General features: G+C 37.4%; 1 protein-coding gene and 1 non-coding gene across 6 annotated transcripts in view; both read right to left on the bottom strand.

Moving 5' to 3' along the window:
* The window catches only part of CCDC88A (coiled-coil domain containing 88A), a 143471-nt gene that overhangs the window by 32142 nt on the left and 83775 nt on the right, over positions 1–27554 (bottom strand). For all 5 annotated transcript variants that reach the window (XM_060187247.1, XM_060187246.1, XM_007525464.3 and 2 more), the window contains 7 exons: positions 27073–27211; positions 22164–22328; positions 18321–18482; positions 15104–15381; positions 14523–14666; positions 10846–11032; positions 4181–4326 (listed from right to left, as the gene is read on the bottom strand). In XM_060187247.1, coding sequence (XP_060043230.1) covers positions 4181–4326; positions 10846–11032; positions 14523–14666; positions 15104–15381; positions 18321–18482; positions 22164–22328; positions 27073–27211 — 1221 coding nt within the window. The remainder of the gene's footprint in view (positions 1–4180; positions 4327–10845; positions 11033–14522; positions 14667–15103; positions 15382–18320; positions 18483–22163; positions 22329–27072; positions 27212–27554) is intronic.
* Positions 25127–25250, bottom strand: LOC132537973 (small nucleolar RNA SNORA76). Its single transcript, XR_009549372.1, has one exon. It is a non-coding gene; the product is annotated as a small nucleolar RNA SNORA76 (small nucleolar RNA).

Genomic DNA, 27554 nt, shown 5'->3' with positions numbered 1-27554 from the left:
GAATTGTACGGAACTATACTCCTGTTACCCTACAATCTTGTCAATCATTAAATCAATAATAAAAAAAAAAGTCTCACCAAAAAAGATCACATTAGATAGAAGGAAGAAGAAAGATAAGGGGTCATGGCAGTGGTGTACCTGGTTGAACATGCATGTTACAATGAATGAGGCCCTCCATTCAAACCCCCTACTCCCCCCTAAAGAGGGCAACATTCATAAGTGGTGAAGTAGGACTGCAGATGTCTTTCTTTCTCACCCCCCCAAAAAAAAAACTTCTCTCTGTCCTATAAAAAAGGAAAAACTGGCCACTGGCAGCAGTGGATTTGTCATGCAAGTACCAAGTGACAATCCAGTGGGACTAATAAAAAAAAATATTTAGTGATGGAAAAGGTTATATACCAGGCAAACAGTTATATATTAGTTAAAAGAGGCTAACAGAGTAGTCAAGTTGAGATGGAAGACTAAATTAAGGTATTGAGAACTTTAAGAAACTGAGCTGAGAAAAATCTATGGAAGATGCTTTATAAACAGATGTTGCCAGTAATTATACCACACTGCAAATAAAAGATAAACTAAACTGTCCAACTTTTTCCTCTGTTTACCTGCAGAAATATCAAGAACCTACAGAAATGGAGGGATAGATATACAATAAAGAACAGGAAATATATGCCTCAAGTCTCAGGTTTGATCCTTGGTATTGCATATGCCATAGGTCAGCAGTGGTCTGGTTTCTCTCTTTTTCAAAAACTGAGTAAATATAACTTGTTCAAAAAGAACTTGCAAATTCTCAAATTTAATATCATGTCTGACTGTGATAGGAGTAGGTATTTTGCTAGAAATGTCTAGCAAGTCAGAATGATTTTTAAACTAAAATTTAAAAAGGTAGAGTAGGGAGGCCGGGTGGTGGTGCACCTGGTTGAGTGCACATATTACAATGCACAAGGACCTGGGTTCAAGCCCCTAGTCCCCACTTGCAGGGGGAAAGTGGTAAGAGCAGGGCTGCTCTCACCTGATTTCTGACTGTTTCTATCCAATAAGTAAATAAAGATTAAAAGTAAAAATAAAAAGGTAGAGTAGGTACTAGTAAGGGGTGAAGCAGTGGTGTATTCAGTTAAACACACGTTACCATGAAAAAGGACTCAGGTTCAAACTCCTGTTTTCCAGCTGCAGGAGGGAAGAAGCTTCACAAGCAGAAAAGCAGTACAAGTGTCTCTCTTCTCTATCTCACTCTCACCCCCTCAATTTCCCTCTGTCCTATCAAGTAAAAAAAAAAAAAAATTAATGGTCACTGGGAGTGATGAATTCATCATGCAGACAACAAGCCCAGGAAAGGAAAAGGAAAGGGGAAGAGGGAAAAGGAAAACTAGATACTAGTATTTGAAAGTCAACTATATATAATCATTGAAACTTCAGAAATAAATTAGTTGCCAAAGATAAAAAATTAGGAAGAGATCATTTTGGATAATGCCTCTGCTTAAGATACAGGAAACTGGGAATCGGGCGGTAGTACAGTGGGTTAAGTGCAGGTGGTGCAAAGTGTAAGGACCAGCAAGCGTAAGGATCCCCGTTTGATCCCCTGGCTCCCCACCTGCAGGGGCGTTGCTTCACAAGCAGTGAAGCAGATCTGCAGGTGTCTATCTTTCTCTCCCCCTCTCTGTCTTCCCTTCCTCTCTCCATTTCTTTCTGTTCTATCCAACAATGACAACAACAATAATGACTACAACAATAAAACAACAAAGGCAACAAAAGGGAATAAATAAATAAATATTTTTTTAAAAAAAGATACAGGAAACTAGAATGCCAAGAGTTTCAGACATGCTCATTGCTTCTAAACTAAACCACTTTTTATGACAGAGAATAAACGCATGCATACTCCTGAAGGTACAGTCTAAGTGGCCAGCCACGAATGTGAGATTTCTTTTTTTTTAATATTTTATTTATTTATTAATGAGAAACATAGGAGGAGAGAAAGAACCAGGGATCACCCTGGTACATGTGCTGCCGGGGACTGAACTCAGGACCTCATGCTTTGTTGGGCAGCCCCCCTGCTCCATCCTAGTTGCTGACACTATGGCCTATTTACATAATCATTGTTTTGCCTGATCTATCTTCTTTCTAGAGACCCGCCCTGCCTGCAGGGTACATTAATCCCACCAGTTAAAACCCTAGCAACCATTCCTATGGAAGCTTTCTACCTTCCCAGTTCTTTCCTTTTCTCCACCCCCTTTCCTAGTCATTTCCTTTTCTGACTTGCCACTTTCGGTTCTAAATACATAAAAGTGTGGTCTCTGATCAATAAATGACAGAGCTCTGCCACGAGTCCCTGGTCTCTCTCCTGTCGCTGAGAGCATGTGCCAGGGAAGAAACACCCTCACGCTAGCCTGGCAATGCTTGAAAGTGCGATGCTTTATCCATGGCACCATCTCCCAGACCACAGAATGTGAAATTTCTTTGAAAATCTGCACTTATCTTAAAAGTTCATGCAAATTCTGTCTTTGCTCCATGACACACCTGCTATACTATTAAAAAAGTATATATGCCTTAAATATATGGTAAAACTGATGCTTTAAAATATGTGATGTATTCTGATTTTAAATGTGACATTGTTTACCATCACATACCATGTCTTAAAAGCAGATTCATTGACCTTGTAGGACAATCTTGAAAAAAGGGGAGTTATATTTTCATTTTTGATAAAAGGAAACCAATGATCTAAGAAGTGAAGTAGTTTGTCTATGATCAAATAGCTAGTGAATGGGATATTTTGGATCTGAATTAGGGAACTTTCTAATTTCAGTATCTGTGATATTTGTTTTTTATTATAATATACTGGTTTTCATTTAAGGAAAAGTGGGAAACATTTTTATTGTATTTGATTTGAGTAATTCAGTTAGTGAATTACTGTTCACTAAATTATTATAAGTTCCCTCCCTCCCTCCCTTCCTTTCTTCTCTGCTTTCTTTTCTTTATTTCTACCACCACAGTTATCACTGGGGCTCAGTGCTTATACAACTTTGCTGCTACCAGAGGTTATATATTTTTTTCTTTTTAAATAGAGGATGATTGATGGGAGCAAAGAAGTGCGGGAGAGAGAGGAGGGAGATAATGCTTGTGAAGCTTTCCCCTGCAGATGATCCTGTCTTGTGGCCAGGGTCTTGAACTCAGATCTTTGTGCATGGTAATGTGTGCATACTACCAGATAAGCCACTTCCTGGCTTCTACAGCAATCTTCCTAAAACTTACATCTTATATCTATCCAATCCATACTCTAAAATGTCATCAGTGATAATTATGAAAATACAAATCCAGTATTACTCAGCTCCAATTTTTTCAGTGGTTCTTTGATTAGCATAGAAAAAAACTTTGGGAAGTGGATCCCAAGTACTTAGATGATGCTATGACATTTCTACCTCCTTGATTTTGACCCAGAAACAATTTTTAGATTCTATACCATACCATACACACTCTAATCATACCATGATGTTTTTGCATTTGCTGCTCTATTCTCTTATATGCCTCCTCAGAAAAAAATCTACTAGAAGTTTTATGTCTCAGCTCAATCATTTTATGTATTTATTTATTTTCCCTTTTGTTGCCCTTTTTTATTGTTGTTGCAGTTATTATTATTGTTATTAATGTTATCGTTAGATAGGATGGGGAGAGGAAGGGAAGACAGAGAGGGGGAGAGAAAAATAGACACCTGCAGACCTGATTCACCGCTTGTGAAGCGACACCCTTGCTGGTGGAGAGCCAGGGGCTAGAACCAGGATCCTTACGCTGGTTCTTGCGCTTCGTGCCGCATGCACTTAACCCGCTGAGCTACCACCCAACTCTCCATTTTTCTCTTTTGAAAAGACCACACTGCCTCTTGCAAACTCCTCCCCTTTTATTTACTATAGTTTCTCAGCCTCCTTCACACATACCTTCATTACAACAACTAGTATTTCTTGTATTACTAGTTCCCTAAGATCAGGACCCATGTTTTGTCATGTCAGTATTTCTGGTTATTAGCATAATAGTGCCTAGAATGTAAGAACTAAAAAAAAAGAAAAAAAAAGAAACCTGTTGAAATAATGTTGAAAATAAAGAATATTAGCATTGATATTTTCTTTTTGCCATTAAGTTTGGCAATAAAAAATAATGAATAATACCTAAGAGGGAAAAATTATTTGGTACCTACATGTACTGTCTTTGTTCAACGTGAAAAAGATCCTTGCTTTCCATATTCTGCTCCAACAGTGTTCTGTTCTGTAGCATTAATGTCTGAATTTGATCTAGTAGATGTCGGTTTTCTTCTTCTAAATTCCCTTTAAGTTGGCTTAGTAACTGTTTAAAAATAAACATTTATTTTTAAAAACACTTACATTTAATATAAATCACCAGAGATTATCTGAAAAAAAAAATTAAGTACTTCTGCCATTTGAACAATTAGGTGGTCACAATTTCATCAGAATATGGATGATTATTTTAGCAATAAAAGATAGCTAAGGACTATGGATATAGCATAATAGTTATGCAAAAGACTTTCATGCCTGAGACATCAAAAGTCCCAGGTTCATTCTCCAGCACCACCATAAGCCATAGCTGAGCAGTGTTCTGGTAAAAACAAAAAATTAAACAAAAAAAGATAAAACAGGGTGTATTGCACCAAAGTAAAAGACTCTGGAGTGCGTGGATGGGGAGAATACAGATCCAAGAAGGATGACAGATGACTTAGTGGGGGTTGTATTCTTATATGGAAAACTGGGGAATGTTATGCATGTAGAAACTATTGTATTTACTGTCGAATGTAAAATATTAATTCCCCAATAAAGAAACAAAAATAATTTTTAAAAAAAGATAAAACAGTAGGTTTAAGATAATAAGTTACCTAGTTCCAAAAACATTTTTTTCCCTCACCAAAGCCATTTAACTTATAGTTCCAAAGCTAGATTTTATCTGTGGCCTTCTGTTTAAGCAACTATGAAACTTGAAAATTCTGAGTTCTGGTTATCTCATTAATTTGACTATAAAGTTCTTACTCTCAAAGACTGTTGAAAGAATTAAATACATGGAAAGTACTGCTGGGATGCCCTTAACACATAATAGGCACTTAAATAAACCCTATTTTCTCTATACCACTGTTTCAAGAAACCTTTAAGTTTGTGTGGTGTTACCAAGGGAATCAGGTAATCCTGTCAAAGGATCATTATTACTAGCTGGTATTTATTGGTAATTAGGCTGCCAGCAACACTGTTCTATATTATCTAAAGTTAGTGGAAATTAGAAATATAGCTAAGTCAGATATTCCAGTTAAAAAAAAAACCTAAAACAGTGAGTCTCAAATTTACCATAACATCAAGAATATATTTTAAAATATAAATTCCTAGGTCCTAATCTTTGAATTCTATAGGTCAGGAGTAGAGACCAGAGATAATTAAATGTCAGGCTCAGGGAAAAACTAGTAGTCATCGGCGCTTTGGAATATACCTAAAATAGACCTACTAGCTATTTCCAAAATGGAGACCCCCAAATCTTCATCTGCGATATTCCAGCCTTTAGGCTCATGATTAGTCAACAATTTGTTAAGCAGTTTTTTGTTTTGTTTTGTTTTGTTTTGTTTTGCCTCCAGGATTATTTGCTGGTGCTCGGTGTCTGCACCATGGATCCACTGATTCTGGAGGCCATTTTCCTCATTTTTGTTGCCCTTGTAATTATTATTGTTATTGTTGTAATAGCTGTCATCGCCATTGGATAGGACAGAGAGAAATCGAGAGAGGAGGGAATGATATAGAGGAGGAGAGAAAGATAGACATCTGCAGACCTGCTTCACCACTTGCAAAGTGACCCCGTGCAAGTGGGGAGCTGGGGGCTCGAGAACCAGGATCTTTACGCCAGCCCTTGTGCTTTGCATCATGTGTGCTTAACCCACTGTGCTACCACCCAGCCCCCTACAACATGTTAAGCTTTATATCTTAGCTCTTTTTTAGCCACCAGGTTCCAGATGCTACCATGATGCCAACTGGACTTCCATAGGCAGACAACCCCACCATGTGTCCTGGAGCTCCACCTCCCCAGGCCCCTGCCCCACTAGGGAGAGAGACAGGCTGGGAGTATGGATTGGCCTGTCAATGCCCTTGTTCAGCGGGGAAGCAATTACAGAAGCCAGACCTTCCACCTTCTGCATCCCACAATGACCTTGAGTCCATACTCCCAAAGGGTTAAAGAATAGGAAAGCTATCAGGGGAGGGAATGGGATATGGAGTTCTGGTGGTAGGAATTATACCCCTCTTATCCTATGATTTTGTCATTTTTTCCTTTTTATAAATAAAAATTTACAAAAAGGGAAAAAAACAGCCAATAATAATAACCTTTCCTCCAAAAAGGAAAAAGATTTTGAAAATTCTCAAATGGTACAAAAAGGAACATAATCTTATGAATATCCATATACAGTAGCTGGATCTAAGAACTGTCAATACTACTGTTTGTCTCATCTACATTATTAAACTGAAATATAGTTTATCAGGTAGATTCATTACATTATTGAACAGAATTTTCCTCTCCCCCCCCACACCCTCTATCTACACATTCTTAAAATGTAGCTTCTCACTCTTATCAAGTAGTGGAATCTATTGCTCCTCTTCTTGAGTTTGGAATGTCTTTAGCCAAGAGAAAGAGGTGGAAATAAAGGTGTGAGAATTCTAAGCCTAGACCTCAAGAAGTCTTATGTGTTTTCATTCAGTCTCTTGGAATGCTGCCAGAGGAGGAAGATTTATACCAGCTAAGATTAGCCTAGATCATTCAGTCCTCAGCATAAATGACAAATAGCTATAGATACAAGACCAAGTCCTACTGGAATCAACTGATCTTGTCCCAGACATCAATGCATGGACCAACATGTCTGTTTAGCCAACTTAAGAGTTTAATGGACAAAAACAAATGTCTACTGTCCACTGAAGTTCTACAGTTGTTATGCAGTATCAAGAGATAACTGATAAAACATATACAGAAAAGAGAAAAAGGGGACAGATGGTGACACACTTGGTTTAGCACACATGCTGCCATGTGTGAGGACCTGGTTCAAGCTCCTGGTCCCCACTTGCAGGGAGGAAGCTTTATGAGTAGAGAAGCAGTAGTGCAGGTGCCTTTTTAAAATTATCTTTATTTGTTGGCTAGAGACAGCCAAAAACCAAGAGGGAAGGGGGTGACAGAGAGGGAGAGAGACACCTACAACATTGCTTCACCACTTACAAAGCTTTCCCTCTGCAGGTGGGGACCAGGGGCTCAAACCCAGGTTCTTGCGCATTGTAATACGTGAGCTCAACCAGGTGCAGTACCACCCGGCCCCTACAGGTGTCTTCTTTCTCTCTCTCTACCTCCTTCCCCTTCAAGTTCTCTGTCTCTATCCAATAAATTAAATATAAAAAAATGGAAAAAAATAATTGCACAGATAGTTGAATGCATTACAAAATGAATAGATGAATCAACACACTGGCCAATAGCTCATCAACTGTGAAAACTCATGCCTCTCCTAATCCCCATCCTTTCCCTTCTGACCTTTTGTATTATAGACTTATTTTCCCACTTCCTCCAAATCATGTTGTGTAATTTAGTTTTTAGGCAAGGATTAATATTAACTAGAGTGGAAAAATACGTCAGGAATAAGTAGATTAACAAGGGACCTTTCTGGTCTTTTTATAGTAGCCTTCTAGACCGTTAGTAAGATGTGAAAACTTCTTAAGATCTACTATGGCTGGCTGTCCTATTCCTTGGCTCTCTGTTTAAAATCCTGATATTTTGTTGGTCTGTAATTTGCCCCAATCAACTCTCATGCCAAGAGTTAGCCTTTGACAACTCTTCCTGCCTGGGACTTTTTCTGTGGCCTGCTCAAATCAAGTTAGTCTCATAAAAACAGATGCTGGTTTTCATGGCTTGCCATGATCCCAGGTATTAGAGCTAGGGAAAGGATAAGGAAATGGGAATGGAAGAGGTCATAAGATAAAATATTTCAAACAAAGTTCATACATGAAGTTCAAAACAATTATTATTCTCAAATTGCTGCATGCCTTGAGTTCCAAAATCCTTAAATGACTGTTTTTGACAGTTTTATTAATTCTTGGGAATTGATTTACACTGTTCCTCACTTAAGCATTCTACTGTAACACCCCAATTATAGTTCATTTACACTTTTGTCAGTCATTGGAAGAATGAATATTCCATACTTTCTGAATTTTGCTGGATAATTAAATGTATATGCTTTCAAACTAATATATTTCTACTAGGTCATAATCTCAGGCCAAAAGATTTCTGAAATCACTCTTCTATTTCTAATTCCATTTAAGGATCTGACAAAGTGCTGTTTTCTTAAATGTCAGTCCTTACTCTCTCATTTGTCCTGCCAACCCTTACCATCTTCTAGCCTACTCCATTTTCACTCCCTTATAATTTACCATTATGTAACATATTTACCATTTGTTACAGGCTGATTCTCAAAGTGGTTACAGCAGTATTTCAAGTCTATCCACTGCTTTCTTCAGAATATTGTCATTCTTATCAAGAGGCCAATTATTTTTTTCCCTTAAATTTCAATACATTGATACTGACGGCCTCAATAAATAAAATGAGGGGAGTGGGGCCAGGCAGTGGTGCATGCAATTAAGCACCCATATTACCATGCACAAAGACCCAGGGTCAAGCCCCTGCTTGATGTCTGCAGGGGGGATGCTTCACAAGCAATGAAGCAGGTTTGCAGGTGTCTAGCTCCCCCTCTTCTCAATTTCTCTCTGCCTTATCAAATAAAATAGAAAGAAAAATGGGAGAAAAAGGGCTTTGGGAATGGTGGATTTGTAGTGTGGGCCCCAAGCCCCAGTGATAACCTGGTAGCAATAAAAAATAAAAACAAATAAAGAAAAACAGAGGAGATGATACCGCATAATCTCTAAGGTATGATCATAAAAGCACAGACCCTTTCTGTCTCACCATGTTGTGAAAAAGCTCAAACCCAAGAGGAGAGGCCAGAGAGAAATGAAACTAGATAATTCCAGCTAATAGCCTGAGTCACCTCCTTTTAGTCTTTCAGGTGAGGGGTCAGTTCCAAGTGCAACAGAGAAACTAGGTACTGGACCAAAATTTAACCCACAGAATCTATGAGTATAAGTGGTTATTCTAAACCACTAATATTTGGAGGTCATCTGCTACATAGTCATATGTAACAAAATACAAACAGTAGAGAATACATATACTTAATCTGTTTATTGCCTCATTTACCTTTCACAAAAATATAATCTATACAGAGGGAAAGACTTAAATTTTTTGGTTTACCAGAACATCCTAGTTGGTAACTACTTTTCATTAAGTAACAAAAAATACAATATGTCTATTTAAAGTATTTAGATATGAGTTTAAAATAGTAAGATATTTTGCAAGTAATAAAATTTTACTTTCACGAGTTTTACTTGTGAATTGTGAACTTCAATTATCCTTCATCTTATAGAAAATTTTCAGTAAATCAGTAAATATGTCCTGCTACTGTCACATTTTCAGTAAATCAGTAAATATGTACTGCTACTGTCACTATCTTCTTCCACTAACTCTTTCTTTCTTTTTCTTTTCTTTCTTTTTTTTTTTTTACAGAGCACTGTTCAGCTCTGGCTCATGGTGGTTCAGGGAGAATGAGCCTGGGACTTTGAAGCTTCAGGCACAGAGTCTCTTTGCATACCGTTATGCTATCTCCTTTAATGACTGTTTACTTTTTTTTTTTTTTTTTTGTGAGTGGTGAGGTTTTTTTATTTGACAAAGAATACATAATCCTCAATTTTAATAGACAAACTCAATATTCATAATGTACAGCCTATTGTTAAGTGCAAGTGTGAGTTACCTCTCTCTTTTTAATTTTAATTTATTTATAAAAAGAAAACATTGACAAAACCATAGGATAAGAGGGGTACAATTCCACAAAATTCCCACTACCAGAACTCCATATCCCATCCCCTCCCTTGATAGCTTTCCTATTCTTTAACCCTCTGGGAGTACGGACCCAAGGTCATTGTGGGATGCAGAAGGTGGAAAGTCTGGCTTCTGTAATTGCTTCCACATTGAACAGGGGTGTTGACAGGTCAATCCATACTCCCAGCCTGCCTCTCTCTTTCCCTAGTGGGGTGGGGTTCTAGGGAATCAGAGCTCCTGGACACATTGGTGGGGTTGTATGTGAACTCGGATCTACAGGGATGCAGTGGTCACACAGGCTCCTAAGCTGAATATGGGCCCCAGATTACATCAAATCGATGGGGTTTACTGTCAACAATATTTAGACACCTTTCCCATATTTAGGAGCTACTCTCTTCCCTGATTGTTTACTTTTATTTTTAAATTTAATTTATGTTTAAGTTTTTTTTAATTTATTGATTTATTTTCCCTTTTGTTGACCTTGTTGTTTTTCATTGTTGTTGTTGTTGTCCTTGTTGGATATGACAGAAATGAAGAGAGGAGGGGAAGACAGAGATGGGGAGAGAAAGATAGACACCTGCAGACCTGCTTCACTGCCTGTGAAGTGACTCCCCTGCAGGTGGGGAGCCGGGGTGGGGGTGGGGGGTTGAACCTGGATCCTTATGCCAGTCCTTGCACTTTAACCCACTGTGCTACCGCCCAACTCCCGATTGTTTACTTTTAAAGCATATCTTGGGGGTGGGTGGTGGCACACCAGGTTGAGCACAGACATTACAATGCACAAGGACACAAACTCAAGCCCCCCCACCCCCTGCCAGTCCCCACCTGCAGGGGGAAAGCTTCCTGAGCTGTGAAAACAAGCACTGCAGGTGTCTTAATGCCTAGAGGAAAGAAATAATGAGTAAACAAAACAAAGCTCACCTCACACTGGTTATTTAGTTTGGTGGATGTGATGTCCAACTGTTGGTATTGTTCCTTTAGCTTTGAAAATTCTGCTTCTAATCTTGTTTGTTCCAGTTTGGAACTATTTAGAAGACTTTTCAAGTTTTTATGATCAGTTTGTAAAACGTCAGTGTCTTTTAAAAGCTGATTATATGTGTGATTCAGTCTACGATTAGAAATGATAGAATTAGAATGAAATTCCTTAGTAATTTTCAAGATAACTTCCACAAGATGAAAATACTTTTAATAACATTCGGACATGTTTAGAAGGGGGGGGGCGGGGAGAACACCACACAGTGGTCTAGGAGATGGCACAATAAAGCCTTAGACTCTTAAGAATGAGGTCCTGGGTGGAGGATAGACAGCATAGTGGTTATACAAAGAGACTCTTAAGCCTAAGGCTCCAAAGTCATAGGTTTAAGCCCCCATACCACCATAAGCCAGAGCTAAGCAAAAAAAAAAAAGAGAGGTCCCAAGTTCAATCCCTAATATTGCATGTGCTAGTGATGCTCTGGTTTCTCCCTCCCTCTTCCTCAAATAAATAAATGGAAATGTTTATTTTAAAAAATTAGTTTCTCGAGCCCCCAGCTCCCCACCTGCAGGGGAGTCGCTTAACAAGGCAGTGAAGCAGGTCGGCAGGCGTCTATCTTTCTCTCGCCCTCTGTCTTCCCCTCCTCTCTCCATTTCTGTTGTACCCAACAACGATGACATAAATAATAACTACAACAATAAAAAAACAACAAGGACAACAAAACAAAAGTGAATAAATAAATAAATATTTTTTAAAAATTAGTTTCTAGGGAGCCAGGCAGTAGCGCAGTGGGTTAAGCTTAGGTGGTGCAAAGCAAGGACCAGCTTAAGGATCCCGGTCCGAGCCCCTGGTTCCCCACCTGCAGGGGAGTCGCTTCACAAGTGGTGAAGCAGGTCTGCAGGTGTCTATCTTTCTCTCTCCCCCTCTGTCTTACCCACCTCTCTCCATTTCTCTGTCCTATCTAACAACAATAATATCAATAATAACTACAACAATAAAACAACAAGGGCAATAAAAGGGAATAAATATTTTTTTAAAAAAAAATTAGTTTCTAGACTGAAAAAAAAAAACTACATTTAAAAAACTTCTGAGGGCAAGAAGGTTTGAGAACACCATGGGCATCAATGAGGAAGCACCATGGATAATGGAGGAGAGTTGTAGTGTCTCTCCTGTCTCAACCTCTACTCACAATATCTCTTTCTCTCTAAGAATAAAGAATTAGTGCTGTTAGATGGTTCACCTGAGGAAACTTACCTTTTACTATTCTCAAGGACCCATATTTGAGCCCCCAGCCATCACATAGGTGCATCTGCACAGGAAAGCTTCATAAGCATTGGAGTGGTACTATGGTGTCTCTGTTTCTCCCTCTGTTTCTTAACCTCTATTTTGTGTGTGTGTGTGTGTGTGTGTGTGTGTGTGTGTGTGTGTGTGTGTGTGTGTGTGTGTCCGCCCCAAGGAACAATGAGACAATGAAGGTATAAAATCCCAAGGGGGCAGTAATAAAAACTGTACCCATGTGTCAACAACTGCACTTTAACCCATTAATCTCCCAAAAAGATGATAAAAAGTTATATCAGGGAGTCGGGCAGTAGTGCCATGGGTTAAGTGTACATGGCACAAAGTGCCAAGGACCGGGGTAAGGATCTCAGTTCAAGCCTCCAGCTCCCCACCTGCAGGGAAGTCGCTTCACAGGCGGTGAAGCAGGTCTGCAGGTGTCTTTCTTTCTTTGCTCCTCTCTGTCTTCCCTTCCTCTCTCCATTTCTCTCTGTCCTATCCAACAACGACGACATCAACAATGATAATAACTACAACAACAATGAAAAAAACAACAAGGGCAACAAAAGGGAGAATACAAAAAAAATTTAAAAATTACATCAAAAAACTGAACTAGTGTAAGATATGGCAGCCTATGAGTAAGTTATTAAATAACCAAGATCTATAGGTTTAAACCAAAATTTTAGTCTCTAATATGTCTGCAGTTTCCAATTATTACAAATGAATTCTAGATTACTGGTAAAAATTACCAACTATAGTTTCACTTATCTCTAAGTGCAAAGATCTGCAAACTATTCTGTTAAGGAGTAGAGAAATGACTTTTAGTTTTCACATGCTGCTTTTCAGCAGCATTTTAGCTGTGCGTGTGTAAGTACAGTACAAGTGTTTCAGTTGTTTAAACTTTTCAAAGGATACTAAAAGATTTTCAAAAGGGACTCTCCTTATAAAACATACTGGTTATCAACTAGCAAGTTTTGATTTTCTCAAGGCTTCAAGTGAAAGAGTAACTGTCAGGGCAGCAAAATAAACTCACTTGAATAGTATGCCTGGTTTTGCTATGTGTGCAACTCAGTTGAATTCAAATCCAGCCTCTACCACATTGTGGTGTTGTCTCTGTCTATCTTCCCATCTCTCTCTCTCTCTCTTTCTCCCTCTATTTCTCTGTCTGAAAAAGTGATCTTGAAATGGTGAAGCCCTGGTGACAACATAAATAATTATCTGGAAGGTGGTACACTAAGTAGTGTTTGATCTCTGAAAATAAGTTAACCCCCAGCATCACATGTGCCACAGTGATGCTGCTAATACTCTCTCACTCACTCTTTCTTTCATTAATAAGAAAAAAAATTAAGGGCTGGCAATATAGCTCACTGAAGCCCCAGTAATATGACCAAATAAATGATTTTTTTCAATAATTAAAAAATAACTGCCACATGATAACATAAGACCATTAACTCCTCAGTCAATTAAAATAAAATAAATTTCAAAAGTACCAGCAATCAGGAAATTATATGGCTGACTACCTGCAATAATTTCAAAAGATAAGAACTGTGATACTAGATTAAAAAAAAAATAATAAAGAATCAGATTTCAGGGAGTTGGGCGGTAGCGCAGCGGGTTAAGCACATGTAGCGCAAAGTGCCAAGGACTGGCTTAAGGATCCCAGTTCGAGCCCCCGGCTCCCCACCTGCAGGGGAGTCACTTCAAAGGCAGTGAAGCAGGTCTGCAGATATCTATCTTTCTCTCCCCCTCCTCTCTCCATTTCTCTCTGTCCTAGCCAACAAACGACATCAAATAATAACAGTAACTATAACAACAACAACAAAACGAGGGAAACAAAAGGGAAAATAAATATAAAAAAATTTTTTTTTAAAAAATCAGATTTCATTACATTCTGCCCTGTGTGTAAATGATATCAAGATACAGAAATTTTGTTATGTAGCCTAAATTTAAAAAATATTTATATGAAATAGAGGAGGGAGGGGAATGAAGAGAGAGGGGGAGGGAGAGAGAGAGAGAGAATGAAGTAAAGTATCACTTTGCCACATGCAATTTTGGGGATCAAACTGGGACTGCATGGTTAAGAGTCCAATGTTTTGTCCACTGTAACACCTCTGGGCTACAAGAGGTGACAAATTTTACTAGCTACATAACTATAGAAACAATTTTAGAAAACAAGTGATCTAAAGTTTGTCTTAATAATTCTATAAACACCTACATGATAGTGTGGAACTATTTACTTATTTTTCTGGATCTTTAAAAATTCTAAGTTATAGTGGCACTAAAAAAAGTACAATAATACACATCGGGTGTAATGAATAATAAAAATTAAAATTATACAAATGTTTATTACCTATCATTTTCACCACAAAGTTTCTTATATTCTGCAGCTATAGTCTCATGACTTTTGTTTTGAAGTTGCATTTTCTCCTGTTCTACTTTCAATGTTTTTTCCAAATCTTCCAACTGTCCTTTCTGCTTTAGTAACTGATTGTACCTAAAAAGAAAAAAAAAAAAGTTAAGTTTTTGGTTTAGAATATACCCTTAAAAAACAAATAATTTAGGTGAAGAAAGCAAGAGTAATTTATTTCTTAATTTTTATTTTATTTGTTCATTATTGGATAGAGACAGAGAGTAATTAAGAGGGGAAGAGGAGATAGAGAGGGAGAGAGGAAGAGAGACATCTGCAGCCCTGCTTCACCACTTGTGAAGCTTTCTTCCTGCAGGTAGGGACCAGGAGGTTGAACCTGGGTCCTTGTGCACTGTAATGTGTGCACTTAACCAGATGCGCCACTGTTCGGCCCAAGAGTAATTTATTATTACATAAAATATGTAAATTTCTTATATAAGTATCTCTTAATTCTTAAAACATTAAAATTTACCACTACACAAAGAAAAATGCTTTTAAATTAGTAACACGAGATATATACTTACCGATCTTCAAGGTCTTTATGCTCCACCTCAAGATTCTTGTGGGCAGATTTTAGAGTTCCATGTTTAGCAATGAGAGACTCATACTCTGAAGCCTGACGTTCATGAAGTAGTTCCAGCTTTTCATGATCTTTGATCAAAGAGTCGTAGAGAGATTTCAGGTCTTCTCGCTCTTTGATTACAGATTCATTTTCATTTTCTAAAGAAGACTGCTGAATTAGGAGTTGTGCATTCTGATTCATCAGTGATGTACTTTGGGAGTTTAGTGTGGAGTTTTCTACCTGTAAGAAAGTACATTGTTATTATACTTTAGAAAAAATAGCTGTGCTTTTCATTTCCTTTTTCTCTTACGAAGTGCCAGGGAATAAACTGAGCTCTATTCCATCATTTGTTTGATCTCTGTTGATCTCATGTGATGGTAGGGAGTAAGCCCCAAGATTTATGCATGTAAGAATAGTACTCAACCACTGAGTCACTTCATTTTTTTTTTTCTTAATATGGTACAGTACCAAAAATCTGAACCAGGGCCTCATGAATGACCTTTGCTGAACCATCTAGCTAGACAAAATGTGTTTTTTGCAGAGTTGGGGGGTCTTATACATACATAATTTAATTGCTTCAAGCTACTTTTTCATTCAGATAGAGACAGGCAAAATGAGAGGGGGGGGCGGAGAGAGACCACCACATCAGAGCTTCCCTTGGTACTACAGCACCTGCATGCATTTTACCTGGTGAACTATATCATCTCTCTATGTCCCTACCTTAGTCTTTTATTTTGTAATGTTTTGTGACAAGGAGACAGACAGAGGAGAAAGACACCAAAGAAACATACCATCATCTATGAAATTCAACTTGTTTCTGTTCTTGGTACTCTCATGTGGTACTAGGGTTTCAACCCAATGCCTTAGCATGGAAGGCAAGTATTCTTTTTGCTAAACCATCTCCCTAGTCCCTAATCCCTAGTCCCTTGAACTGTTGTAAACATAAAGGATTAGTCATAATATGCATTCTACTCATAATAAAATAAAGAATTTAAAATGTTAGGTTTATCATTTCCTAGGTATTAAAAGAAAAAACTACTTGGTGCCAGGCAGTGACACACCTGGTTAAGTGCACACACTACAGTGCACAGGGGGTGGGTGGGGGTAGATAGCATAATGGTTATGCAGAGAGACTCTCTCAGGCCTGAGGCTCCAAAGTCCCAGGTTTAATCCCCCGCACCACCATAAACCAGAGCTAAGCAGTGCCCTGGTGTTAAAAAAAAAAAAAATTGGAATAAACAGTGCACAGGGGGACCCAGGTTCAAGCCCCTGCTACCCACCTGCAAGGGAAAAGCTTCATGAGTGGTGAAGCAGGGCTGCAGGTGTCTCTCTGTCTCTTTCCCTCTCTATCTCCCCTCCCCTCTTCTATCTCTAGCCAATAATAAATTAATAAATAAAATATTTTTTTAAAAAAACTAATTTTACCAAGTCTAAAATAAATATTGGCTTTGCCATGAAAAAAAAAGAGCTCAGAAAAAAACTTTTGGAATCAATGAGGTGGCTTTTCTTCTGTCTTTAAACCATTTCAAACATTTGCAAATAAGTCTTCTAATTGAAACAACATTTGCAATGTTAGCAGTGAAATGTATCTTCTGAACTAAGGATAGGTCTGAAGACAAAATCCTTACGTTATGCTGTTTTTCAGTAACTTAATAAGAAAGCTAAAAAAATGATATTAAAAATGGTATGCCTCAAAACCCTGCAAAGGTTTCTACCAGATTATTCATAATCAACTTGTTAAAACAGGTGGAAGATCATAAATTAAATACATATCAAATTATCTTTCATTAATATTCCGTAAATTAAAATTTACTACTGAGTATTTAGAGAACAGGTGAGGGAGATAACATAATGGCAATATAAAAAAATCATGCTTAAGGCTCTAATGTCCCAGGTTCAATCCCTGGCATCACTATAACCAGTACTCTACTAAAAAAAACTAAAATTTAAAATTTAAAAAAGAATAATGAGGAGGAGAAGGAGGGGAGGCAAATTATAGAATGGCACTTAAAAGCTTTGAAGAATATTTTAAAAAACTAAATTTTTTTTTCAATCAGTAGCTAAATTCATTCACTAAAAAAACATGTTACCATGTATAGTCATCTTTAAGTTAACAGCACCATTCAAGTTTTGTTTCATATCCTTAAAATATTATAAAGACAACAATGAGATACCACTTCACTCCTATGAGAATATCATACATCACAAAAGGTAGCAGCAACAAATGCTGGAGAGGTTGTGGGAAAAAAGGAACCCTCCTGCACTGCTGGTGGGGAAGTAAATTAGTCCAACCCCTGTGGAGAATAGTCTGGAGAACTCTCAGAAGGCTAGAAGTGGACCTTCCCTTATGACCCTCTCCTGGGGATATATCCTAAGGAACCAAACATCATCCAAACAGATTTGTATATAGCTATTTTCATAGCAGCACAATTTGTTGTTGTTGTTTGCTGGGTTTTTATGATACATGAAGGAGGGCAAAGGTTTGGGCGGCAATACCCAGGTCCTTGTGCATGGAAATGTGTGTGCTCAATCAGGTGCAGCAGTGTGCACACCCACCATATCTTTCTCTCTCTTACTCTCCCCTCCTCTACCCCCCTCTCCCATCCCTCACCCTCTCTCTCTCCCTCCATTACAAAAATGTGGGACCAGGGGCTGGGGATATAGCATAATGGTTCTGAAAAAGACTTCCATACTCTGAGATCCCAGATTCAATCCCCAGCACCACCACAAGCCAGAGCTGTACAAGGCTCTGGTCTACTTTGATTTTTTTTTTTTTCTTTAGCAGCACAATTTGTAATAACCAAAACCTGGAAGCAACCCAGGTGTCCAACAACAGATGAGTGGCTGAGTAAGCTGTGGTATACAACTCAGCTATTAAAAGTGGTGAATTCATCTTCTTCACCTTATCTGGACAGAGCTTGAAGGAATCATGTTAAGTGAATATGGGATGATCTCATTCATAGACAGAAGTTGAAAAACAAAAACAGAAGGGAAAATACAAAGCAGAATTTGGACAGGAGTTGGTGTATTGCACCAAAGTAAAAGTTTCCGGCCCTGGAACATGATGGCAGAGGAGGACCTAGTTGGGCTGATTTGTTATGTCAACTGTAAACTAATAATCCCCCAATAAAGAAATTTTTTTAAAAAGTATATATATATATATATATATATATTACAACCTGAAGTTTGGCATTCTGAGTTTGAAGGGTAGTGTTCTGTTCCTGTAATGACACTGTCTGCCTCTGAAGTGCAAGAATCTGAGCCTGCAAATTATTGTTCTGTGTCTCAAGTTGCTTCAGTTGAGTCTTCAATGCCTGTTTTTCTGCTTGTAATGTAGCATTCTTAAAAAGGAAAACACATATATTAATATTAAAAGCAATATTAATTTTTTGTTTAACAGATAACAGATTTTTTACCAGCACTTGTTAACAGAAAACACACAACACTGTTAAAAAAGAATATATATATGTATATATCCTTCTCTATTCCAAATTATAAACAGATATTTAAGTTTAAAAAAATACTGTGTCCACATTATGTTGTACAAAAGTCTAGAAAACAACACTCTAGACATGTAGCTAAGAAATAGGAACTGTTTCAGATTGCTCCCCTGATAAACTAGGAAAAAACAACAACAAAATCACCTGAAAACTCAACACAATACAAACAGGATGTCTCCAAAAACTCACTAAGTCACAGGTGAGTACAGACCACATGTGTGGCCAATAGGTTAGGGAAAAAAAGGGAGGGGGCAATGAAAAAGAGATTCTTGGAACCCAAGAAGCCATATTTAATGAAAGCTGGCTCCAAACAGCTGAACACATTGATAGTGGTGAGAAAGTAAGTCTGATTACTTAATCTCTTAAATCAGGGGCAGCAGAACACTACAGTGCCCATAAGGAATCACTATTTATTACATGAAAAATCTAGCTATAGTTAAATGCCTTCTGATTGGCTCAGGCTCCCACAGATGGCTAGAAAAAATAAATCCCAGCCAACTTCTAGAGGGCATAGTGAGATATAAACATCATAACTAAGTGGGATTTATCCTAGGTATGTAAAGCTGGTTCAATATATTTAAGTCAATAAATGTGAACCATCACATTAATCAAGGAAAAAACCAAAAAACACATGATTATCAATAGATACAGAGAAAGCCATTGACAAAATCTAGTATCTCTTCATGATCAAAACATTATAAAAATGGCTTTACACTATCACCTTTACTATTCAACATAGTTTTAAGTTCTTGCCATAGTAATCAGGCAAGAGCAGGGAATTAAAGGGATATAGATGTTTTTAATTTTTTTTTTAATTATCTTTTTTAAATTTTTATATTTATTTATTTTTCCCTTTTGTTGCCCTTATTTTTTTATAGTTGTTTTAGTTATTATTGTTGTTGTTATTGATGTTGTCGTTGTTAGGACAGAAAAAAATGGAGAGAGTAGGGGAAGACAGAGAGGAGGAAAGAAAGATAGACACCTGCAGACCTGCTTCACAGCCTGTGAAGCGACTCCCCTCCAGGTGGGGAGCCGGGGGCTTGAACCGGGATCCTTAATGATGGTCCTTGTGCTTTGTGCCACCTGTGCTTAACCCGCTGTGCTACCGCCCAACTCCCAGGGATACAGATTTAAGAGAAAAGTCAAACTCACTATCTGCAGATGATATACTAGTATACATAGAGAAATCTAAAGAATCTATTAGGAAGCTCCTGGAACTATCAAGGAATATAGTTAAGGCATCAGGCTATAAAATTAACATAGACGTCAACAGCATTCTTTTATGTAAAATCTTAAGTCAGAAGAAGAAATCCAGATATCAGTCCCATTCACTATAGCAGCAAAAACAATAAAATATCTAGGAATAAACCTAACAAAAGAAGTGAAAGATTTGTATACTGAAAACTATGAGTTACTACTCAAGTAAATACAAAAAGAAACAAAGAAGGGAGGAGATATTCCATGTTCTCAGACTGGAAGAATTGGTAGAATGAGGGGACCAGGCGGTGGTGCAGTGGGTTAAGCGCACGTGGTGTGAAGCGCAGGGACCAGCGTTAAGGCCCCCAGCTCCCCACCTGCAGGAGAGTCCCTTCCTAGGCGGTGAAGCAGGTCTGCAGGTGTCTATCTTTCTCTTCCCATCTCTGTCTCCCCTTCCTGTCTCCATTTCTCTTTGTCCTAATGCAACAATGACATCAATAACAATAATAATAATAATCACAACAATGATAAACAACTAGGGCAACAAAAAGGAAAAAATGGCCTCCAAGAGCAGTGGATTTGTAGTGCAGGCACCGAGCCCCAGCAATAACCCTGGAAGAAAAAAAAAATTGGTAGAATAAATATTCTACCCAGAGCCATATACAAATTTTATGCAATCCCCATCAAGGTCCCAGCCAGTTTTGTTTTATTTTGCTTTGCTTTGTTTTGTTTAAGAGAACAGAACAAAAGCTACATATGTTTATCTGGAACCACAAAATACCTAGAATTGCCAAAACAATCTTGAGAAGAACAGAACTGGAAGCATCACATTCACAGATCTCAAACTGTATTATAGGGCCACTGTAACCAAAATTGCCTGATACTGTGACAAAACCAGACACGCTGACCAGTGGAATAGAACTGAGAGCCCAGGGCAGAGGGTAGATAGCATAATGGTTATGCAAATGATTCGTCATGTCTCAGACTCCAAAGCCCCAAGTTCAATCCCCTGCACCACCATAAGCCAGAGTTGAACAGTGCTCCGGTAACAACAACAACAACAACAATTGAGAGTCCAGAAATAAACCTTTACACCTATGGACATCTAATTTTTGACAAGGGGGACCAAAGTATTAAATGGAGAAAGGAGAGTCTCTTCAACATATGGTGCTGAGATGTGCAGAAGAATGAAAGTGAACCATTACATCATCATATAAAAAAGTAAACTCCAAAGAGATTAAGGATTTGGATGTTAAACCAGAAAGTATCAAATACTTAGAGGAAAATATTGGCAAAATTCTTTTCCATCTAAATTTTATAGGCATCTTCTTCAGTGACACAAATCCAACTATAAGAAAGCCTGAACAAAAATAAATCTGCAAAGCTGCAGGTGTCTCTCTGTCATCCCCATCTCTCTCGATTTCTGGCTATCTCTATCCAATAAACAAATAAAGATAATTTAATTTTGTAGATCCTTATCAAATCACTAATAACCTAGATTAAATTTAAAGAGGGGATCGAAAGGTGCACCATTTAGTCCACTCTTTATTCAAATTTGAGTCACACGTATTTTCTGCATTTTAGAAAATAATAGTAGAAAAGCGTAACACTAGCTAAGGCATTGAGAAGAGATTAGATCAGGGTCTAGTAGTGCTGCACACCCAGTCACATTACCAGAACATAGGTTCAAGCCCCCAGTCCCTACATGTGGAGAAAAAACTTCACAAGCGGTGAAGTAGTTACAAGTATCTCTCTCTCTCCCTCTTTATCACCTCCTCTCACAATGTCTGTCTATAAACAGAAGACAAGAGGGGCGGGGGGGGAAGAAAAGGGAAAACAAACACATTCTTGCAGTGGTGGACTCAGTATGCAGTCACCAAACTCTAGCAACAACCTTCGTGGAATTACAAAAAAAAAAAAGAAAGAACAGATTAGATCTGTGAAGACTGGAAAGAAAGAGGCCAGTTAGTAAAATATTCTAATAGTTCAGGCAAAAAATGATACAACTAGAAATAGAGATAGGTTTGGTTTATATGTTCAAAACAAAGTTGACAAAGATTGCTGGTGGACCTCTATAAAGGTAATAAGTAATGAACAATGCTGCAAAATCAGATTAAATTAGATAATCAAAGATTAATTACTTCTTAAAAACTCATTTTTTGGCATATTGAATCAAAGCTAAGGACTCTGGGGAGGGGAGCGGAAAGAGGAAAGGGAGAAAACGTTGGAAGCCTGGTCCTTAATTAAAGTATATTGGTCAGTGAATCCACTGTAAAGCATTAACCCCCTCAATTAAATTTTTTTTCTGAATTTAAAAATACTTACATTTCTTTCTACTTCAATTAATCTGTCTTTAACTTTCAGAAGTTCTCTAGTTGTTTCCTGACTTTCTCGCTCCCATTTGTTATCTTCACCAGATGTTGGAGGAGAGCTTTGTACCATCCTTTCTTCATCTTGTCTCTGTTTAAGAGCTTCATAATTCTTTTTAACCTAAAATTTTATTTAACATACCTTAATGAGAAAGAAGTATCTCTAAAGTTTTATTTCTCATAATTAATGCGACACTGTACTGGTATACTAAGAGAGAACTACTTAAAATGTGATAAATAACATGTTTAGTTATTATTATCACCACTAATGTATGGTTTGTGCAACGCAAATCTCTTCCCCCTAAAAATATTATAGTAAATATTAAATATACTTATAAGTGACATGCAACTACAATACATTCTATAGTTTCAGATACTATTATTTATGATGACAATACCCCTAGAAGATATTGACTGGACACAGACAAGTGACTATATACCAATTATTCTTTTTAGATACACCTATAACAAGTTTAGAAATAATAGAAGTTCCCAAATAATGACTAACTAGTACATGTACTAATACCTCTTAAAATATTTCTAACTTAATATTTGGAAGTAACTATGTATATCTGCCCGTTTAAGAAGAACATGTTGTCCAGAATGAGCTATGTTAATAAATGACTTCTTTATTTAGAGAGACACCTACAGCACTGCTTCATAAGTAGTAAACTTCCTCCTTGCAGGTGAGGAGTAGGGCCTACAACTTAGGTCATTCTGCATGGTAGTGTGTGTGCTCTGGGGACTTACCCAAACGAAACAGAAACACCTATCAAAAGAGATTTATGGATACCTATGCTCATATCAACACAGTCTATAATCACCAGAAGTAACCCAGATATCCAATATCAGGTGACTGGCTAAACAATTGTGGTATATACAGACAGTGGAATACTATTCAGCTGTTAAGAATGATGACATTGTCTCCTCTGTATCCTCTTGGACAAAAGTTGAGGACATCATGTTGAGTGAAATAAGGCAAAAAGAGAAGTGAATACCAAATGATCTCACTTATTAGCAGTACTTAATAAAGTAGGGAGAAGGAGGAAGAGCACAAACTGAAACATGGACTGGATATGGTGTATTGCACCAAAGCGAAGGACTCTGGGGAGAGGGAGAAAACTTGAGGGGGCCTGGAAACTGTGTGAATGTGTAATCAATTCACTATAAAGCATTAGTCCCCCTCAATAATAATAAAAACGTGCAAATCCCCAACATTGGCCCCCAAAGAAGAAAGAAATAAAACAAATGAAGATAATATTTGAGAGCTGTGGGACAAGAACAAGATAGACAACATTCACATCATAAGAGAGAGTACAGAAAGTAAAAGGACAGGATTTTTATCTAAAGCTATCTAAGTCAAAAAAGGAAACAGTGGATCCACTGAGTTGGGTTCCAAATAAAATAAATTTAAACTAATGCACACCACTTACACTAAGACACCTAAATAATTGAAATACCAGAAATCACAGAGAGAATCTTAAAAGCAAGAGAAAAAACAAAGAGTCACATATATAGGAACACTGTAGCACTATCAGCTAACTTCTCAAAGAAATCCAAAGGGTGGAAAGGACTGCGATATACTCAAAAGATTTCAGTGGAAAAGGCCAACATGCAAGAAAACTACTCAAATTATCAGTCCGATTTTAAGGAATGATAATGACCTTCCAGACAAACAACAGTTAAAGTAATTCATTAGCACTAAACTAGTCCCGTAAGAATACAGGTAGGGATAGATAGAATGATTATGTTGAGACTCTCATGCCCAAGGCTCCAAAGTCCAAGGTTCAATCCCCACCACCACCACAAGACAGAGCTGAGCTGTGTTCTAGTAAAAAAAAAAAAAAAAGAAAGAAAGAAAGAAAAAAGAAATACTAGATGGACTGATATAATAAAAGAAAAATACTGAATATCATGATCCGGGAGGTGGCAGAGTAGATAAAACATTGGACTCTCAAATGTGAGGTCTTGAGTTCAATTCCTGGCAGCACATGTACCAGAGTGATGTCTGGTATATTCTCTCTCTCTTCCTCTTTCCTCCCTTTCTTTCCCCTCCTGTTTTCTTCATGAATAAATTTTTTAAAAATCATTAAAAAAAAGAAAATACTGAATACTAAATATTTCATGAAGTTTTCTAAGAGGCAGCATATAACTAGGTTTAGTCTTTTACCTTATGTGCCAGATTAATTTTTTTTTTCTACCAGGGCTTCAAATCTGCATGATTGCCCTACTCCTAGTAGACTTTTATTTTATTAATTCATTCCAGTCACAAATAATAAGTCAAGGTAGTAGACATACCCATGTAGAAAAGAGAACATCAGAAATAGAAGACAAACTGGCCACACTATGACTTCAAAGTAGGAGAAAAAAGGTTTAGGAAAAATGAGGCAGTTCTTCAAGAGATTAAAGGCTTGGAGCCATATGGTCATACACCCACTTAAGCATACACACTACATTATCATGTGCAAGGAACCAGGTTAAAGCCTCTGTCCCCCACTTGCAGGGGGGACACTTTATAAGAGGTGAAGCAGATCTGCAGATGTTTATCTTTCCCTCTCCCTACTTTTTCAATTTCTCTGTCCTATCAAGTAAAATAGAAAGAAAGAAAAGAAAAAAAAGGCCACCTGGAACAATAGATTCATTGTGCAGGCACTGAGCCCCAATAATAACCCTGGCAGCAATGAGAGAGATAGGGTGAGAGAAAAAAAAAAGGGAGAGAAAGAGAGACTGACTGACTGGAGACTTCATTAGAAAACAAGTATCAGAATTATAGGGGTCTCAGAAGATTAGGAGAGAAGGAAGGGAGAAGCCATATTCAAAGAAACAATAGCAGAAAATTTTCCAAATCTGGAATATGGTTAGGATGTAGATGCATTCAAGATGTAGAGAAAACTTCCAAAGTCCTAATCTTTTTTTTACCCATGTGGCTCATGGCTAAAAGGGCAGCCAGCAGCATGGAGCCCCAGTTATCACGAGCAGCTGCTCTGGCACTGCAGCCTGACCCCCGGCACCACTACAGGTGCTGTAGGCTCAAAGGTGGCATGCCACGATCCTAATCTTAAACAGAGACAACTAAGCCATATCTTTGTGAAATTCTAAACAGTCAAATACAAGGAAAACATTTTTTTAAATTTCTTTTATTATCTTTATTTGTTTATTGGATAGAGACAGCCAGAAATTGAGATAGAAGAGGGAGATAGGGAGAGAGACTCCAGCAGCACTGTTCTACCACTTGTGAAGCTTTCCCCCTGCGGATGGGGCCATGGACTCAAACCCCAGTCCTGACGCATTATAACATGTGCACTCAACCAAGTTTGCCACCAACCAGCCACAAAGAAAACATTTTATAAGCTGCCAGGAAAAAGAAGAAAGTGACTTATCAAAGTAGCATAGTCAAACTTGTACCAGACTTTTTAGCTGTAATCATGCAAGACAAGATAGTGAAATGATATATTCAAGGTTGTAAAAGATAATACTTGCCAGCCACACATAATTTACCATGCAAAACTATCATTCAGTATGAATAATTAAAATAGTACCAGATATACAAAAACTAAAGGAATTAGCTATTATCAGATCTGCTTTGTCTGTGTTACTGAAAGGAGTGCCACAAAGAAAGAAACAAGGAACCTTTAATTCTCAAGAAGGTGACACACAGTAAAACAGGTGACAGCTTCAAATTATAAAAGGTGAGAAAGAAAAGGAATGATGTTGGTTAAGGAAAGAACAGTGAGCTAAGAATTAAAAAACTATATTAAATGCATTTTATTGACCAATACAAATATAATATTTTTATCTGTAACACATTTACATATATAAAGTCCTCTCTTTTTTAAATGATGAAATTTCTTTCTAGTACTTTATCCATCTCTCCATCTTTTTTGTTTGTTTTCACACCTTATATTTAATATCTTGAAGTTAATCTGACATTTGTGTTCAAGGACTTTTTGCTATAGTTTCTGTTATCAAATGACCTGCATTTCTCTGAAAGTCAACTACTGGATTGTTCATTGACATGTGCAACACAAAAGAACTGAAATGGAGATGGGCAGTGGTGCAACTGGTTAAGCACACATAGTACTAAATGCAAGGACCCACACTTGAGCCCCCAGTTCCCCACCTGCAGGTGAGAAGCTTCACAAACCACGACACAGGTATCTATCTTTTTTTCTCCCTCTCTGTCTTCCCTTCTAATCTTGGTTTCTCTCTCTCTCTCCTATCCAATAAAATGGAAAAAAATGGACACAAGGAGCAGTGGATTTGTAATGCCAGAACCGAGCCCCAGAGATAACCCTGAAGGCAAAAGTAAATAAATAAATATAAAAAAGAAAGAACTGACAGGGGGGGGCTGGGAAAAAAATATATATACCAACTTGTTAAAAAGAAAAAAAACTAATCAAAAGGTTGTAAAAAAATCACAGTGGTTATTTTTGGGAGAAAGGGGGTGAGGTGAGGGAAGGCAGGCATAAAACTGTTGTGGTGGGTATGGTATGGAACTATACACATATAATCTTAAAAGCCTGCAAGCCACACTAAATTACTAATAAAAAATAAATACAAAAATATTAATAAAATTTTATTAATAGAACATTAATAAAATTTTTATTTCATATACATTCTACTTTTTTGTTCAGATGTTTGGTAATGAAACATCACCTGGGCTGAAGAAATAGCATAATTGTTATGCAAAAGGTTTTCATGCCTAAGAGTCTGAAGTTCAGTCCCCTGCACCACCATAAGCCATAGCCAAGCAGTACTCTGGTGTCTATTTCTCTTCCATTAAAAATAAATAAATAATTTTTAAAAATAAGTAAAGTAAAAAAAAAATTTTTTTTGGTGAAATTCTTTTCAAAGAAATCACTTACTGTTTTAAGTTCTTGTCGCAACTGCTGGTTGTAATTTGTAGATTCTTCTAATCGAGCTTCTAAAGCAGCAATTTTTTCTTCTTTTATTTCAAGGGACTTCTTGAGAGTGGATTCTAATTTTGATTCCAAAAGTTTGTATCTATTACACACATATAAAAATAATATAGGTCATCACTATAGGGTAGATAATTATTTTAAAATATGATTAGCACATATACCAATGCTATAAAAGGGTCTTATGGTCTTTAAAAAATACCTCTGAAAGACATGCTTCAAAATATTCCTTTTAGTTTAGAATATATGGCAAGAGGAGATGGACAGGTTTATTATATTTTCAAGCATTTGATATAGACACTAATGTTAAAAGTATATCTACAAGGACATATAAAAACATATATGGGGCAGGGATAGATACCATAATGGTTATACAAACAGACTCTCATGCCTGAGACTCCAAAGGTCCAGGTTTAATCCCCCACACC

Source organism: Erinaceus europaeus, chromosome 3 (genome assembly GCF_950295315.1).
Source record: "Erinaceus europaeus chromosome 3, mEriEur2.1, whole genome shotgun sequence".
Taxonomy (NCBI): Eukaryota; Metazoa; Chordata; class Mammalia; order Eulipotyphla; family Erinaceidae; genus Erinaceus; species Erinaceus europaeus.
The sequence above is the reverse complement of the archived record's forward strand: the minus strand, read 5'-3'. Positions and strand labels throughout refer to the sequence as shown.